Source organism: Onychomys torridus, chromosome 14, assembly GCF_903995425.1.
Source record: "Onychomys torridus chromosome 14, mOncTor1.1, whole genome shotgun sequence".
NCBI lineage: Eukaryota > Metazoa > Chordata > Mammalia > Rodentia > Cricetidae > Onychomys > Onychomys torridus.
In genome coordinates, this window is record NC_050456.1 from 69,624,156 (window position 1) to 69,639,977 (window position 15,822).

At 41.8% G+C, this 15,822-nt stretch overlaps 1 protein-coding gene across 1 annotated transcript in view; it reads left to right on the plus strand.

Annotated features, from left to right (window-relative positions):
- Positions 1-14,327, plus strand: part of Golga5 (golgin A5) — a 32,182-nt gene extending 17,855 nt beyond the window's left edge. Inside the window, exons 7-13 of the mRNA XM_036206506.1 lie at positions 1,233-1,403; positions 3,130-3,258; positions 5,608-5,706; positions 8,229-8,454; positions 10,043-10,148; positions 12,307-12,370; positions 13,860-14,327. Coding sequence (XP_036062399.1) covers positions 1,233-1,403; positions 3,130-3,258; positions 5,608-5,706; positions 8,229-8,454; positions 10,043-10,148; positions 12,307-12,370; positions 13,860-13,940 — 876 coding nt within the window. The 3' untranslated portion in view covers positions 13,941-14,327. The remainder of the gene's footprint in view (positions 1-1,232; positions 1,404-3,129; positions 3,259-5,607; positions 5,707-8,228; positions 8,455-10,042; positions 10,149-12,306; positions 12,371-13,859) is intronic.
- Positions 14,328-15,822: the final 1,495 nt, after the last annotated feature.

Here is a 15,822-nt window from a genome sequence, read left to right on the forward strand (position 1 = left end):
ATGCATCTTAGTGACAGCACTATCCTGTTCACTGTCTGGTAATTTGATTTAGCCTATCAAGTCAAATAAAATAAATTGGTCTCCAGATATGGTGGCACCTACCTGTTATTCTAGCACTTAGGAAGCTGAAGCAGAAGGATTGCCACAAGTTCAAGACCAACCTGGGCTACAGTGTGGGACTTCATTTCAAACAAAACAAAAATAAATGAAAGTTTAGCCTGGCATCTGAAGCACTTACAAATGGACCCAAACTCTGAGCTGTCACACAGTGCTTTTGTGTAACTCTGTATGTTTTAAAACTTGCTGTATTTCAATGTCAGTATAAATGCTGACTTCTAGTGAAACCTTCTACCTTCCTCAGAACTCTGCAATAATCTGACCATTTCCCCTTGTTTGGGTTTATTGCATTCTTCTACTGGGTACCTTTCATTTCCTGTTTAGTTTGTGAGACAGTGTGCACTTTCCAGAAGAGGACGTTGTCTTTATCTCACAGAGGTCTTTGTACAGTGCCAAGTACGTCTTAGATGCTCCCTACTCGTTAGTTGAGTTGAGTGTGATTGGGATAAGAAGGAAATAGGAGGACAATCTTAGGAAACATTTGCAACTATAACATGTTCATGGGGACTAAGATCAAGGACAGAACAGATGGTTCTGGTGCATGCCTTTAATCCCAGCACTTAGGAGGCAAAGGCAGGTGGATCTCAGTGAGTTCGAGGTCAGCTTGGTCTACAAAGTGAAGGTCTAGAACAGCCAGAGCTGTAACACAGAGAAATTCTGTCTCAAAAAACAAAACAAAAAGATCCAGGGACAGTACAGCCAGGATCTCTTGCATTTTTATCCCTGTGGCTTTAATTTAATTTAATTAGCTGTGGATTTCCTCTGTGGATGAATGTCTGGTGGTGAGATGACACTTATAAGCTAGCTGGGAATAATGCTTAGTGAGAAGTGCTCAGTCTTCAGCACCACAATATAGAGTGAAGTAAAGTACAAGCTAGGCGCTCAATAGATGGCCCAGAAGTTAAGAACACTTGTTACTCTTAGAGAGGATTCAGTTCCCAGTGCCCAGGTGGTGGCTTACAACAATCTATACTATATTTGATGCCCTCTTCTGACTTCTGTGGTCACCACACAGACGTACTTGCAGGCAAAACACTTACACATATAAAATAAATAAATATAAAAAGAATAATAAGCTAATATCATCTTTGCTTAATTATATTGTTTCACAACAGTCTAAAGAAAAATTGATAAACAGCTTAAAGGAAGGCTCCAGTTTTGAAGGCCTAGATAGCAGTACTGCTAGCAGCATGGAGCTAGAAGAACTTCGGCATGAGAAGGAGATGCAAAAGGAGGAGATCCAGAAGTTGATGGGCCAGATACATCAGCTGAGATCTGAGCTACAGGTAACAGTCACTGCTTAGCATCCCAAACAGTCATTTACCCCAGCTATATCAGTTTGAGGGGTTATGATTCTGTTTTTTAGGGGGAGATGGCATATTGAAACAATGTGTTTCATTCTGCTAGAATGTTAGTTACCATGTAGATATGTATCTACAGCAATCTACAGCAGTAGGTGTCTTTTCTATTGACTGATTGTAACTCCAAGGGGTAACAAACACAGGTGAAGTACTTACCATATGCTGCCATGTACATAAGAGCCTAAATTGTACCAAGAAACAGACAAGAATCTTTCAATGTATGGATCTTAAATCCTGCTACTTAAAAAGCGAATTTGTTTTTTTTGGGTTTTTTTGTTTTTTTTTTTAATAAAACTGAAATGTTTCCTGGTATTAGCATGTACTCAGAAACTAATTATATTTTTATGCATAGTCTTATAATTGTAGTTTGTGTATAAGTGCTGTGTTTAATCTAAAAGTAACAATCTGGGGATATGACTCAGTAATAGCATGCTTACCTAGCATGTGGGAGCCCTCAGTTCAATTCCCCTAGCACAAAACAGTGAATTGGGCCATTTAGTCCACATGAATATAGCATCTTTGACAGTAATACCATAGGAGAAGGTCTCTGGTGATTGGAGATTAAGTGCAAGGTAATGAACCTTCTAGTCTTTTTTTTTTTTAGTTGAATCATTTAAAATTTGTAAATAAATATGAATTCCAAAGAATTTAATTGCATCTAGTTAGAAATTGTGTAGATACTAAATTTACTCATATCTGTTCAATGCTTTGGGGGTAAGACTATAAAAACAACGTGTTTTAACATTTCACCCCGGCCTCATAAATGACACTGACCCATTTTCTTCCCCTGCTCAAGAAATTTACAAAGTCTGTGTTAGGTCTAGTCAAGTAAAGAAGCTGTTAGAGTTGGCAAGCCAGCTCAGCATATAAAGACCCTTGCTGTGCAAACTTGATAACCAGAGTTTAATCCCTAGAATCTACAGAAAAATAGAAGGAAAGAGCTGACTCCACCTTGTTCTCTGACATATAGATACACACGGTGGCAGGCATGCCGCCTACCGTTCATAAACATCATAATAATTTTTTAATTAAAAAATAGGTATATAGCTGGTGTGGTGATTCACGCCCTTAATTCTAGCATTGGGAGGTAGAGGCAGGTGGATCTCCCGAGTTGAAGACAGCCTTTTCTACAGAGCAAGTTCCAGGACAGCCAGAGCTGTCCTGTCTCTGCCTCCCAAGTGCTGGGATTAAAGGTGTGACCACCACGCCTGCCTTCCTTTTGAGTTTGAAAAAGTGAGCGTAAGAAATATGGGGGGCTATGAAGTTGAGTAAAAGTAGTAAAGCTGGAAGCAGCTCACATACTAACCTCAGTAGTTATTTTCTCTGGGTGCATATTACCTACAGCCTACAGAGAAATAATGTAGTGAAGGCTCTTTTGATATTCTACTTCAGCTCTTTGAAAGTGTTAGCTTTTCAATGGAGGCATGAATGGCCTAGCAAACTACTGGTCACTCGTTTGTGGACCAGGCAGCTGTGATGTCCTGGTCATTCCCTCACTCTTAGCCAAATTCCATAGTGAAGATACCTGATTTGATTCCCATGACCCCTTATCCCTCTGGGAGCTGCTGAGCCCTGTCTAGCATGTAATTGTTGTTCAGTATGTGTTGAACAGAACCATTAGTTTTTGCTTTCGTGTGTATGGTCTTCTTAGGATATGGAGGCTCAGCAGGTTAGTGAAGCGGAATCATCGCGAGAACAGTTACAAGATCTGCAAGACCAGATAGCTAGGCAGAAAGCATCTAAACAAGAGCTGGAGACAGAGCTGGACCGGATGAAACAGGTAAGGAGAGGGACCTCCTCCCAGGAGAGCTTATATACACCCTAACTCTAACCCTGAGTGTTGGTGGTAGGGAGAAGTTTACCAGTTTCTCCTGCTTTTCTGTCTCACCTGCTTTGGTTTGGGTTTTTTTTTTTTTTTAATGTTTATTCTTATTGTTTATATGCATGATGTGTCAGTATAGGCACATATGTGCTATCATCTATATACCATTGCTTGCTTGTGGAAGTCAAAGGACAACTTGTGGGGTTGGTTCTGTCCTTCCACATTTGCATGGGGTTGAGGGATTGAACTCAGGTTGTCAGGCTTGAGCTATAAGTGCTTTAACCTACTGAGTCTTTGTTGTTGTTGTTGTTTTGTTTTGTTTTTGTTGGGGGGGGTGGGCTCCTGCCTCTGCCTCCCGAGTGCTGGGATTAAAGGCATGTGCCCCCACACACCTCCCAACTGAGCCTTCTTGCTGAATCTATGCAGGTATGTGTGCAAGTGTGCACATGCCAAAAGAGGACGTCAGTGTCCTTCTCCATCACTTTCTACCTAGTCCTTTGAGCACTTGTCTCAGCTAGCTGGAACCAGCAAGACCTAGTGTCTCTACCCTCATCTACTCAGAGCTGGGGCTACAGGACTCCTGGCTTGTTGCATGGATGCTGGAGCTGAACTCTAGTCCTCATAATTTTGCATAAAGTGCTCTTAACTGCTGAACATCCCTTTAGCCCATGTTGTTGTTGTTGTTGTTTTGTCTTAACAGATGGAAAATGGGGCACAGAATGGTGATATAACTGCCCAATACTGTAAAATAAGCCCAGAGAATAAAACCCAGCATCATCAGCTCAGAACCCAGAATTCTTTCTACTTCCTGTGTCTGTGTCCCATCTGTCTGTCAGAGTGTGTGTACAAACATGAAACATACTGTATTCAAGTGTTACATCTACTTTCCTAGAATTGTGAAACTGCTACTGCTACTTGTGGAAACCCCCTCGGGGCCTTATTAGCCACTTTTCTTTTGGTTTTTCGAGACAGGGTTTCTCTGTGCAGCTTTGCACCTGTCCTGGAACTCACTCTGTAGCCCAGGCTGGCCTCAAACTCACAGAGATCCTCCTTCCTCTGCCTCCCGAGTGCTGGGATTAAAGGTGTGCCACCACCGCCTAGCATGGCCATTTTCCTAGTGAAAGTATATGTTCAGTTAGTTCCCCAAGACAAATTGTTTTATAATATATTTATTTATTTAGGGTTTTCTGTATCGAGGCAGTTGATATTAAACACACTTTTAGCCACATTTTCAGATAAGATTCTACATCTCGTAGTAGTATCTACTGAGTAGCGACACTTGTTAGCACTCACCATTCATTTCATAGAAAATTGTTCTTGTGATTCTTAGTGTATCACTCATAAAATTTCTAATTTTGGATATTTTAAATTCTCTTTACTTTTTTATGTGCATTTAAATTCTTTAAATGAGTTTTTCATTAGGACTTATTATGGAAAAAGTACTTAAAATTATTTTGTAACTGTTAAGAGAAAAACCAAGCAGAGACCTGCGAGCAAGTGTGTTGCAGGCTGTCTTAGTTAATGTAATTATAAGATTAGCTGTCCTTTCAGAATTGCATTTTAGGTTATTCAAGGAGCTGCTGTGTATTAAAGGACAGCAGTTTCATGCTTGATAGGTGATATTTTCATTTATTATGGCAGATGTTTCCCTGCACCCTCTCTCAAATGCCATTTGTAAACAATGAAGTAGAGGAGCATAAGCTGACTATAGCTGTAGGCTACTACTCGTCAGAGAGCCCAGCCAGATGTAAAGCATTTAATTTTAGGATTCAGTGTGCACCTTATTAAGTCATTTTAGCCTTGAATTTGTACAGACCAGAACATGGAAGAAACCTGGTGACGCCAGGTTACAGTAGTAAATCTGTACTGGGTATTAGCCTGTACCCACTGAGCCATCTCCCTGGCCCTTATTCTGAATTTTTAAAAGCCATTCTGAACATCGTATTACTGACAGCATCAATCTTTATCATAGATAGCAAATATCTTCTTCCGTTTTTTACCACAATCAATAGTAATATTCTGTAATAAGTCTTACACTCACAAATGATGGCCTATTCTTTCTCATTACTATAAGGTAAGAATATATTGTATTTCCTGATGATTTATTCCATTAGTGTGCATTTCAGAGCCAATGTTACAGCATCATGCTGACATGTTGACTTTTCATCAAACCTATCCAAATCCATGTCTGGTCCATTCTGTGCGGGTGTGACATGAACTGAGTGCTCAGTATGAGTCAGTGTGGGTTTGGGGCTCTGGAGGTGGCATGGAGTACACTCAGATTGATTTATCCATGCCTTACACTAGGAATTCCATTACATGGAAGAAGATCTGCATAGAACAAAGAACACACTGCAGAGCAGAATTAAAGATCGAGAGGAAGAAATTCAGAAACTAAGGAATCAGGTAGGAATGAGGAAAGTGGGTGTCACTGAGACTTCAGTGAGGCCTTCTCTCTCCATTTCCTTCAGAATTTGATGGGAAGTTTGAGCTGCTGTAGATTTTTCATCTCACACCACTTGAATCTTCCTTGCAGTACACTATGGCTTTCTTCTGTAGAAGTATCTTGTAGATGCTTCATCTGAGGTTAGACTTGTCTCCAAAATTGCATGACTTCTGGCCTCAGTGTGGGAGTGCTGATTATCACATTCATAACTGTGGTTTCTTTTTCCTAACAAAAATTCACTGATTAATCTTCATAGTATCAATTGGTAGGACATCTATAAAGTCACGATACTTTTTTATAATTCTGAAAATGTAAAATAAAATAATGGGCACCTACATATACTTTCCACTCTTTCAAAATTATTCTATGGGAGTAGAAAAAATAAATCTTTCGTCAAGTTTACAATTTTTTTTTTTTTTTAGACAGGATCTCACCTTGCTGGTGTGGAACTCACTGTATAGACCAAGCTGGCCTTAAACTCACTGAGATCTGCCTGTCTCTGCCTCCTGAGTACTGGGATTAATGGCTTGTGCCACCATAACCAGCTTCAAAAATTGTTTTTGAGATGAGGGTAGGCTTAAACTACAAGGCCTTATGCAATTTAGAAGGAAAGTTTCTTTTCTTCCTTCCTTTTTTTTTTTGTTGTTGTTTGTTTTTCAAGACAGGGTTTCTCTGTTTAGCCCTGTCTGTCCTGGATCTTACTCTGTAGACTATGTTGTCCTCCAACTCAGAGATCCACCTGCCTCTGCCTCCTGAGTGCTGGGATTAAAGTCCTGTGCAGCCACTGACTGGCTAAGAAGAAAGGTTTCTTAGAGCAGACCCAAAAGGCACAAATCATAGAAAAAAACTGATAAATTGAATTCATCAAAATTTAAATTTCTGTTTATCAAAAGGCAGTGCAGAAAAGAAAGGAGGAGAGCCACAGACTGGGAGAGGAGGCTTCCAGCACCTCCTCAGCCTTCCTCATGCTTCCTCAGACAATGGTGCACACAGCCCAGCTCTGGGAAGCAAACAGCCACCTGAGAATTCCTGTTGACAGTAAGAAGCTGCCATACCATTTTGTTTTTAGTGGGTAAAAGACTTGAACAGACCTTTTCTGAAGGATTAGATGAGCGTGTGTGTAGGTCACAGGGTCATCAGGATGAGTCCCACTCAGTCCCAAGACACTGGCTCAGCTCTCAGGTTAGAACAAGAAGCCTGTGCTGCTGGCTGTTGCACAGCACTGGGAAAACTGGGCTCCCTCTTTATTTTTATTATGTATTTATTTAGTCCTGGCTGACTTGGAATGCACTGTAATCCTTCTGCCTCAGCCTCTCAAGTTCTGGCCTTATAGTCATGAACTACTATTTCTGGAGGGCAGTTGGCGGTTTCTGGTGAGGTTAGCACCTATCTTTCCTCTGACTGTAGGTGTTTACTGCAAATGAAGGTGTATTCCACAAAAACACTTGATTTTCGTATTTATTCATAAGCAGTCCAAATTGGAAACAAACCAGGTTTCCCTGCAGGTGAATGACTAAACAAGTTGTGAGCCAGTATATATTAAGGCTGGAGAAATGGCTCAGCAGTTAAGAATACTGGCTGCTCATCCAGAAGACCTGGGAATGAGCTTGATTCCCAGCATCTACATGGTGGCTCACAGTCATCTGTAATTCCAGTTCCTGGGAATCCAGTACTCTCTTCTGGCCTCCGTGAGCACTAGGCATGAATAGGTGTGCAGACATGCATGCACACACAACACCCATACACATGAAATAAAATACAAACAAAATGATAAAAATGTATAGAATGATGTGACAACGTAGCTAAATCTGTTCTTTATTCCCCTAGGAAAGTTCACTTACAGGAAACCCAGGAACAGGCAAAAGCAAACTCTGGTGCCAGAATTGAAAGTGGGTTGTGCGTGGTGATGGGAACATTCTGTTCTGTCCGAAGTTGCATGGCTAGGGAATCACAGCATAGTCTTTTAGGGTGCCACACTATTGAACTGTGGATTTGGAATCCTGCTTAAGAAGTTTGAACTGTGGCCTGTAAACTTGACCATGTCAACTGCAGTAAGAAATGTAATTTATATGTGTCTTCATCGTCACATGCTTTCATAACACAAAACCAGAACAGAAGCCCAGCTTGGTGGCACCTGCCTATAACCTCAGCATTCAGGAGGCTGAGGCAGGATGGTCCAAGTTTGAGGCCAACCTGGGCTATATAGTGAGTTCAACGCTACAAAAAGAGACTCTGTCTCATAATAACAAAGAAGTTAACACGATAACACTTGTATACTGTGTATTATATGAATTCCAGGAAATACCCCATCTATTACATTCTCTAACTGCTGGTATGTGGCCTACTGATGTGGTTTAAAGATTACTTCTAGCCAGTGAGAAATCTCTTATTGCTGTAGAGATTTGAAGACCCAGTTCATGTCCTTTCTATAGCATACACCATTGAGCCTGTGAACTGAGTAAGGGAACGCTTTCCCCTGCAGCTTACCAACAAAACTTTAAGCAGCAGCAGCCAGTCAGAGCTAGAAAGCCGACTGCATCAGCTGACGGAGACACTCATCCAGAAGCAGACCATGCTGGAGAGCCTGAGCACAGAAAAGAACTCGTTGGTCTTCCAGCTTGAGCGCCTGGAGCAGCAGGTGCACGCTACCTCCACCGGGCCCAGCAGCGGATCCTCCATTAACATGTCTGCAGTTGACAGTGGTGAAGGTAACCCTAGAGAGAGCACAGCAACAAAACATGATTCTGAAAAATTACAGAAAGACCATTTGTACTGAAAAAGAATTTTCTTCAGTGACTCTTTTCCTGGTGTGAGACCTGGTCCCTGTGCTGTTAGTTATAATCATTAGAAAGATGTAGATTGGACTAATACCTCACAGCTGTTAGACTTGGAGAAAGAGGGCCTGGGATTTGGGAAGCATGTTGGAATAAGTAGATACTTGACAAGACGGAGAAAAGGCAGGAATTCAATAGCATAGAAATTTCAGGACACTTACAGGAAATGTGTTTTCATGATCCCTTAGTAAATTAGTGTTGATGTCTGTATTAATTTGCATGTTTGTCCATGCACTTTAATATGATAACAAAATCTGAAGATTTTTTGAGATGAAGATTTTAAAATGCATATTCAAAAAGTATGTCAGCAATAATATCGATAGGTCAGAATTTTAAATTTACAACCTCATAAAACCTATATGCAGTCATGGAGCAAATCTCTCAGTTCTTTGGCTTTAACATTCCTTTAAAAATTAAAAAATTTAAAGAGGATGCCATTTAGGGGGATTAGTTGGAATTTAGGGTGGCCAATGGAAAATCCAGTTGAAAAGTAACACGTTATTCAAGTTCCAGAGGGTGTGATAAGAACGTGAACTGTAAGGAGGCCCAGAGGAAAAGTGTTCCAAGTAGCTGGAAGAGCAGGTGCCCTGATGATTCAGGAACAGGACGGAGTGAGGCTGGGAGCAGTACAAGGTGAATCAGAGAGCGTGGAGAAGGCTGCGTAGACCTACATACGGACTTCACTCCAAGGAAGGGAGGGGTCTGATTTGCACCAGATTGTGATGTCTCTGGGTGACTCAGACCTGGCTGGTGATGTGGTCTAGTGGTGCAGCATTTGCTAATGTGTAAGAGACCTGGGTTTTTCCTCAGCACCAAAAAAAAAAAAAAAAAAGTCTTAAGTTTCAGAGGGCTAGGCAGGCAGAGAGGCCAGGGTGCCTTTGCATTCATCTATGTAAAAGATGGTAGTTTTGATCAGAGTGGGATTGGTGGGGGATGGAGGGCTGTGAGAATTTGTTTGAAAAGCATGCTGGCAGAATTTACTGAAAAGCTTGCAAGAAAAGAGTGAAGGATTTTGGCCTGAGTGGATGGAAAGGTGGAGTTGTTATATTCCAGAATGGGAAGACATCCAGAGAGAGACTGAATCATTGTGCCCTTAGTGATGCAGAAGAAAGAGATAAGCAGCTGGATGGCTGGAGTGGGGTGCAGCTGGAAGTGCCCATCTAGGAGCTAGCATCCTCAGTGCTATGGGACCACTGGCCTCTCTCAAAGCCAAGGCCCGGGAATGTTGACTCTGGCAAGCATCAGATGTTGTAAACTTTTTAGTGTCTACTAAAATTTTGTGGAAATTGAAGCATTTTCTGTAGTTGATCCATGTTAACAATTTCTTCTACTTTAGGGGCAGTGCTTAGAAAGTTTGCCTTGAGAAATTCTTCCTCATATGATACGATACATTTTCAACTCTAGTTTTCTTAGAAAGTCAATTTTGGTATCAGTATGTTAATCTGTTCTCTTATTTCAATAGGGACACGCCTTCGGAATGTTCCTGTTCTTTTTAACGACACAGAAACTAATCTGGCAGGAATGTATGGAAAGGTTCGAAAAGCTGCTAGCTCCATTGACCAATTTAGGTAAGCAGTGCCACTCAGGATGAGTGATGGCCTCAACTATTTTAATAATGTCTTCCAGTTGGCACAGCCACCCTGAGCCCATTGGGGCAGAGCTAATATTTAAAGTGACAGTTCCCTTATTCCTTTGTGATACTCCTACTCCCAAGCTGTGAAGTTGTCTTAGGCAGTCTGCCAGTGCCTCCGCATTATTGAACATTATCAGTACTGGCCGTCCTCTCCCAACAAACTCTACCAAGAAGCTGGCATTACCTAATTTGAAAGAGGTAGATCCACTTCTTTTTTTCTTTTCTTTTTTCTTTTTTCTTTTTCAAGATAGGGTTTCCTTGGCCCTGGCTGTCCTGGAACTCGCTCTGCAGACCAGGCTGGCCTTGGACTCAGAGATCCACCTGTCTCTGCCTCCCAGTGCTGGGATTAAAGGCATACACCACCATGCATGACAGAAGCTGTCATCACTCACTGAAACCAGTCCCAGCACCAAGGAGACAGAGACAGGATCATTTGAGTTCCCGAGGTCAAGACCAGCTTGGGCCAAATATTGAGACTTTCTCAGAACAACTCACTGAGTAATGAGTCCTCTGCTCATGAAAAGTGTCCATGTGATGTCTTATCTAGTACTTCATCGTGGATTTGAAGAAACTCACTGAGTGATGAGTCCTCTGCTCATGAAAAAGTGTCCATGTGATGTCTTATCTAGTACTTCATTGTGGATTTGAAGAAAAAGTGCTGCAATAGAGAGCTGAACAATGTTCCTTATAACTTGTTTGAATATGCCCATAAGTAATACTTAGAATTTATGTTATGTATTTACATACAGAATTTTGATGCTTGCAACCATCCACTTTATAAAGAAAATATTTTACCTAGAGCCTTGATGAATTTCCTATTCAAAAAAATCTAATATTCCAATTTTCCCGTTAGTGTTTATAGTTAGACATGGTCTTAATGAATTGTGTGATAAGAGTAATGTTTTCTTAGCCTTTCTGAGTCAGAATAGAGCTGTGGTGTTTTGTTTTCTTTTTAATTGCATAGATTTATTTATTTAGAGGAAACTATTTTTTAGTAATTTTTTTTTTTTAGATTTATGTATTGAGTGCGGTATCTGCATGTACACCTGCAGGCCAGAAGAGGGCAGCAGATCTCATTACAGATGGTTGTGAGCCACCATGTGGTTGCTGGGAATTGAACTCAGGACCTCTGGAAGAGTAGCCAGTGCTCTTAACTGCTGAGCCATCTCTCCAGCTGAACTGAAGTTTTGGTTTGGTTTGGTTTGGTTTGGTTTGGTTTGGTTTGGTTTGGTTTGGTTTGGTTTGGTTTTTCGAGACAGAATTTCTCTGTGTAGCTTTGTGCCTTTCCTGGAACTCGCTTTGTAGACTAGGTTGGCCTCGAACTCACAGAGATCCACTGCCTCTGCTTCCTGAGTGCTGGGATTAAAGGCATGCGCCACCACCGCCTGGCTTGAACTGAAGTTTTAACAGCTAACTCCAAATAACAATAGAAGTATTTGTTTGACCTTCTTGTGTGGTCATTTTAAGTAATCATGTAAGTCTACAATTAGACCATCCTTCTGTGGTAGTCACATGAATAGTTTGAGTGATGCTTTAAAAAATTAATCCCAGCACTTGGGAGGCAGAGCCAGGTGGATCACTGTGAGTTCAAGGCCAGCCTGGTCTACAGAGTGAGATGCAGAACAGGCACCAAAACTACATAGAGAAATCCTATCTGGGGGATGGGAGAGGAGGATATTAGATAGGCTGGGTAGTGGTGGTGTGTGTCTTTAATCCCAGCACTTGGGAGGCAGAAGCAGGTGGATCTCTGTGAGTTAAAGGCCAACCTGGTCTACAAAGCAAGTCCCAAGACAGCCAGGGCTACACAGTGGAATGCTGTCTCAAAAAACAAAAGCAAAACAAACAAAAAACCCATTGGATATTAGCCAGGTGGTGGTAGCTCATGTCCTTAATCCCAGCACTCGGGAGGCAAAGAGAGGTGGATCTGTGAGTTTGAGGACAGCCTGGTCTACAGAATGAGTTCCAGGACAGCCAAGGCTATAGAGAGAAAACCCTGTTTCCAAAAAACCACACACACACACAAAAAAAAGGATGTTAACCCAGGAAGAATTGCTTTGAGTATAATTCCTTTTTTTTCTCTCCTGTTTGCACAGTATTCGCTTGGGAATTTTTCTCCGAAGATACCCCATAGCACGAGTGTTTGTAATTATCTATATGGTGAGTAAATTATATAAAAAAAAGTAGGGTTGGGGATTTAGCTCAGTGGTAGAGTGCTTGCCTAGCAAACGCAAGGCCCTGGGTTCGATCCTCAGCTCAAAAAAAAAAAAAAAAGTAGTGCCACACTTGATTACTGTCTGTTGTTTTGGCTGTTAATCTTATTCATATTTTTCCAATTAACTTTGAAAGAGAATAGAGCTCATTTTTGATAAACTTTTTTTTTCTTTTTTTAAATATTCTTTTTTTTTTTTTTTTTTTAAACTTATTTACTTATGTATACAGAAGTGGGCGCTAGATCTCATTGCAGATGGTTGTGAGCCACCATGTGGTTGCTGGGAATTGAACTCAGGACCTCTGGAAGAACAGCCAGTGCTCTTAACCTCTGAGCCATCTCTCCAGCTCCTTGATAAACTTTTTTAAAAATACATTACAAGTTGAGAACATACATTGCTCAGAGGCTTTTCCTGAAGATAAAGTTAACTGTAATGTAGTTTAACAGTCATCTCCATTTTTAAGTCTAATGACAAAAATACAGTAGAGAACCGCTGATTTAATTTTTATCTTAATGCTATAAAGTTGCTCTGATTACTTTCATGTGTTTTACTTTATTTTTCTAGAAGGATCTGAAGGCCAATTCATTGTCTTCTGATTTTTTTAGTTGTTCAGACCAGTTGTAGAAGTTGGGATGCTAGTTCATGTGTGCTGTGCCTAAAAGCCACTCACTGTACTGAGTTGGGGGTATCTCTTAAGCTGACTTAAAGGCTATTTTCTTAAGAAATAGAAACCTGCTTTGAAAAGAAATTTCTATGTGATCCACTAGAGGGAGGAGTCATTCCTCTAAATAAAAAGCTTTAGGAAAGGAGGATGGGTGGGGAGGAAGAAAATAGAAAGGCATCAGAAAGATTTCAGAGTGCACCTCACAGTGCCGACTGCCCAGGCGCCTGCCACCATGAGTGTTGTGGGTACTGGTCGGTATTAGATGCTGTGTGTGCTGCCTACAGAATTTACACATCCAACTGATGGAACCATTGATAGTGCCCCAAGGGAGCCAGGAATTTGTCACTAATTCAACCTCTGACACTGACGTGTTGCTCCTGCCCAGTGTGCTTCCCATCTCTTCTCCAAAGCTGGCTAAGCTGTCCTCAGAAGACCAGTCACTAATTGTCTAACAGGGTCTTGCCAGCCAGCATCTGTCTGCCTAGCAGTTCTTTCCCAGCTCTGCGCAGCCACCTGCTTGGTTGTTCCTGCAGATGCATGCAAGTCAGGAGTGTTGGTGTTGGGGCCTCTCCAGCTAGATCTGCAGTATGCAGCTCTCTGTTCACCACTGGTCATTTGTTTCTTTATTCAGCCAGTAAATGTACCGAGCCCCTGCTATGTTTCAGACCTTGTCGTAGAGGGTACAAAGACAAGGCATGGTCCCTGTCCTCCCTGAACAGTCCTTAAAGACTGATTGATTGACTGACATATGAATTGTTTTCTCTCCCTCTAGGCTTTGCTTCACCTCTGGGTCATGATTGTCCTGCTGACTTACTCACCAGAAATGCACCATGACCAACCATATGGCAAGTGAACTGAGCCACTGGTTCCCAAGAGTGCCTGCCATTGTCCAGAGCTAGGGTCTACAGAAAGACCTAAGACTGCTCGGAACAGTGCACAAGATGGTTTCCTCATGGAAAGCTTTTAATCTTTAAGTTATTACTCTGGTGTCTTGACTCTCCCTGATTTCCATAGAGTCTCTCTAAATGCAGACAGTAATTTGACAAATTCAGTTCTGCTTTTTCTGAGTACAGTTAGTTGCCCTAGATACTGAGAGAGACAGAGAGAGAGAGAACAAGAACCCTGGGGGTTGTTGCTCTGTCCAGACCTTTCCATATTTTAGGTGACACTGATTATGGGTTATAATCAGGGAAACTAATTGTATTTAGGGATAAAAATAAAAAGATTTCTTTTTTAATAACTTAGTGTGCTTTCTATTTTCATATATTTAACTGCAGTTATTTAATTTTTGCATGTTAGGTTCCTGGTTGGTATAACTCTATTTTAAAATACATAAATAAAACACTGTGCATTTTCCTTTTTTTAAATAATGATTTTCATCCTCCTCTAAAGAAGTCCTCTCCAGTGGTTAATGACACAGCCGCAGTCACTAGGTGACTGTAGTGTTCCCCGCTGCTCTTCTTTCTGACCGTGTTGTCTTGCTTTTCCCCAGCCTGTGTTTCAGGGCTAGGTCATGGGGGTTGTAGCCTCTGCTTGTAGCATGTGGGAGATGTCTGTTTACCAGCACTATAGTTGGCTACTATAGTGAACCTTTGAAGGGGTCCTTTTCTATAGGGCCAGCATGATCTTTGAATTGTCTTTCCTCTTCATGGAGTCACAGGTTGCTTTGTCACGCAGGTCCTGCTGGTCTCTCTGTATGTACTTAGTACACATGGCTCTTGGACAGTGAGTGGGAACAGTCTCCTTCTTGGGCCTGTCTTGATGTGGTCACTTGATGCCAGCTGAGAACCTTGGTGACTCCATTGCCATGACTTGAACTGGCATGCAGGGAGTAAGCAGAAAGCCCTAGACCCTTGCACATTATGGAGTGCGTGTTTCCTGTGTCCTACACTCAAATGCAGTTTTTGAGGTCATATTAGGCTTCTGTTTTCAGTGTGGCAGGAATGAAAAAGGGTAGGGGTTTCACATCCTATAAATGGGGGCTCGGCATAGAGCTTGGCACTGAGTCTAGGAGATCGCCATCACAGTCGGAGTGTGGAGTCAGGTCTGTCTCAGACAAGTAAGGGAAGAGTTCAATCTTGTTAATAGATTTTAAGATTTTTTTTCTCCTAATTTGGAAATGTTTCTGGAAAATGATTAAAACCATATTCCACCCTTAAAATGGAAAACAGCACATGCTCGTTGCTGTGTGTTGCCAGACTTCCTGTCTTTGTGTCCTCCTGGCTTTTGTTGGGACATCTGTGAGTCTTTTGTCCAGTCTGCACATTCTTGGCTTTGGCAATGTTTGACTAAGTGTTTCCAGGACCATGGTTCTGCAGTTAGTTGTCTTTAATTGAGTTTCAGATGCATTACTCTTGACCACTCACAAACTGGGCAAGGCAATGTGAAACTTCGACCTCATTAGAGGGCTTGCAGGAGGCCAGCCATCTTTTCTGCAGTTACAGAGCCAAACTTCCCAAGGAAAGACCTTTTGGTTTGGTTTGGTTTGCTTCTGCCTCCTGAGTGCTGGGATCAAAGGTGTGTACCACCATACCTGAAGCAGAAGGTGAAGGGCCCAGAGTCCAGCCAGATGCTCCGCTTACCTGTGAGATAGGGCACACTCCTTAGGCCTCACTGGGCTCCATTCCTCTGTTGCCAGGGGCCACCTCAGTGCCAGAAGTGGCAGAATGGACTTCTGTGTGGGTACAAGAAGGGAGGAGTTGGTGATGCCTGAGAGGCAAGGACTAATGGCCCAA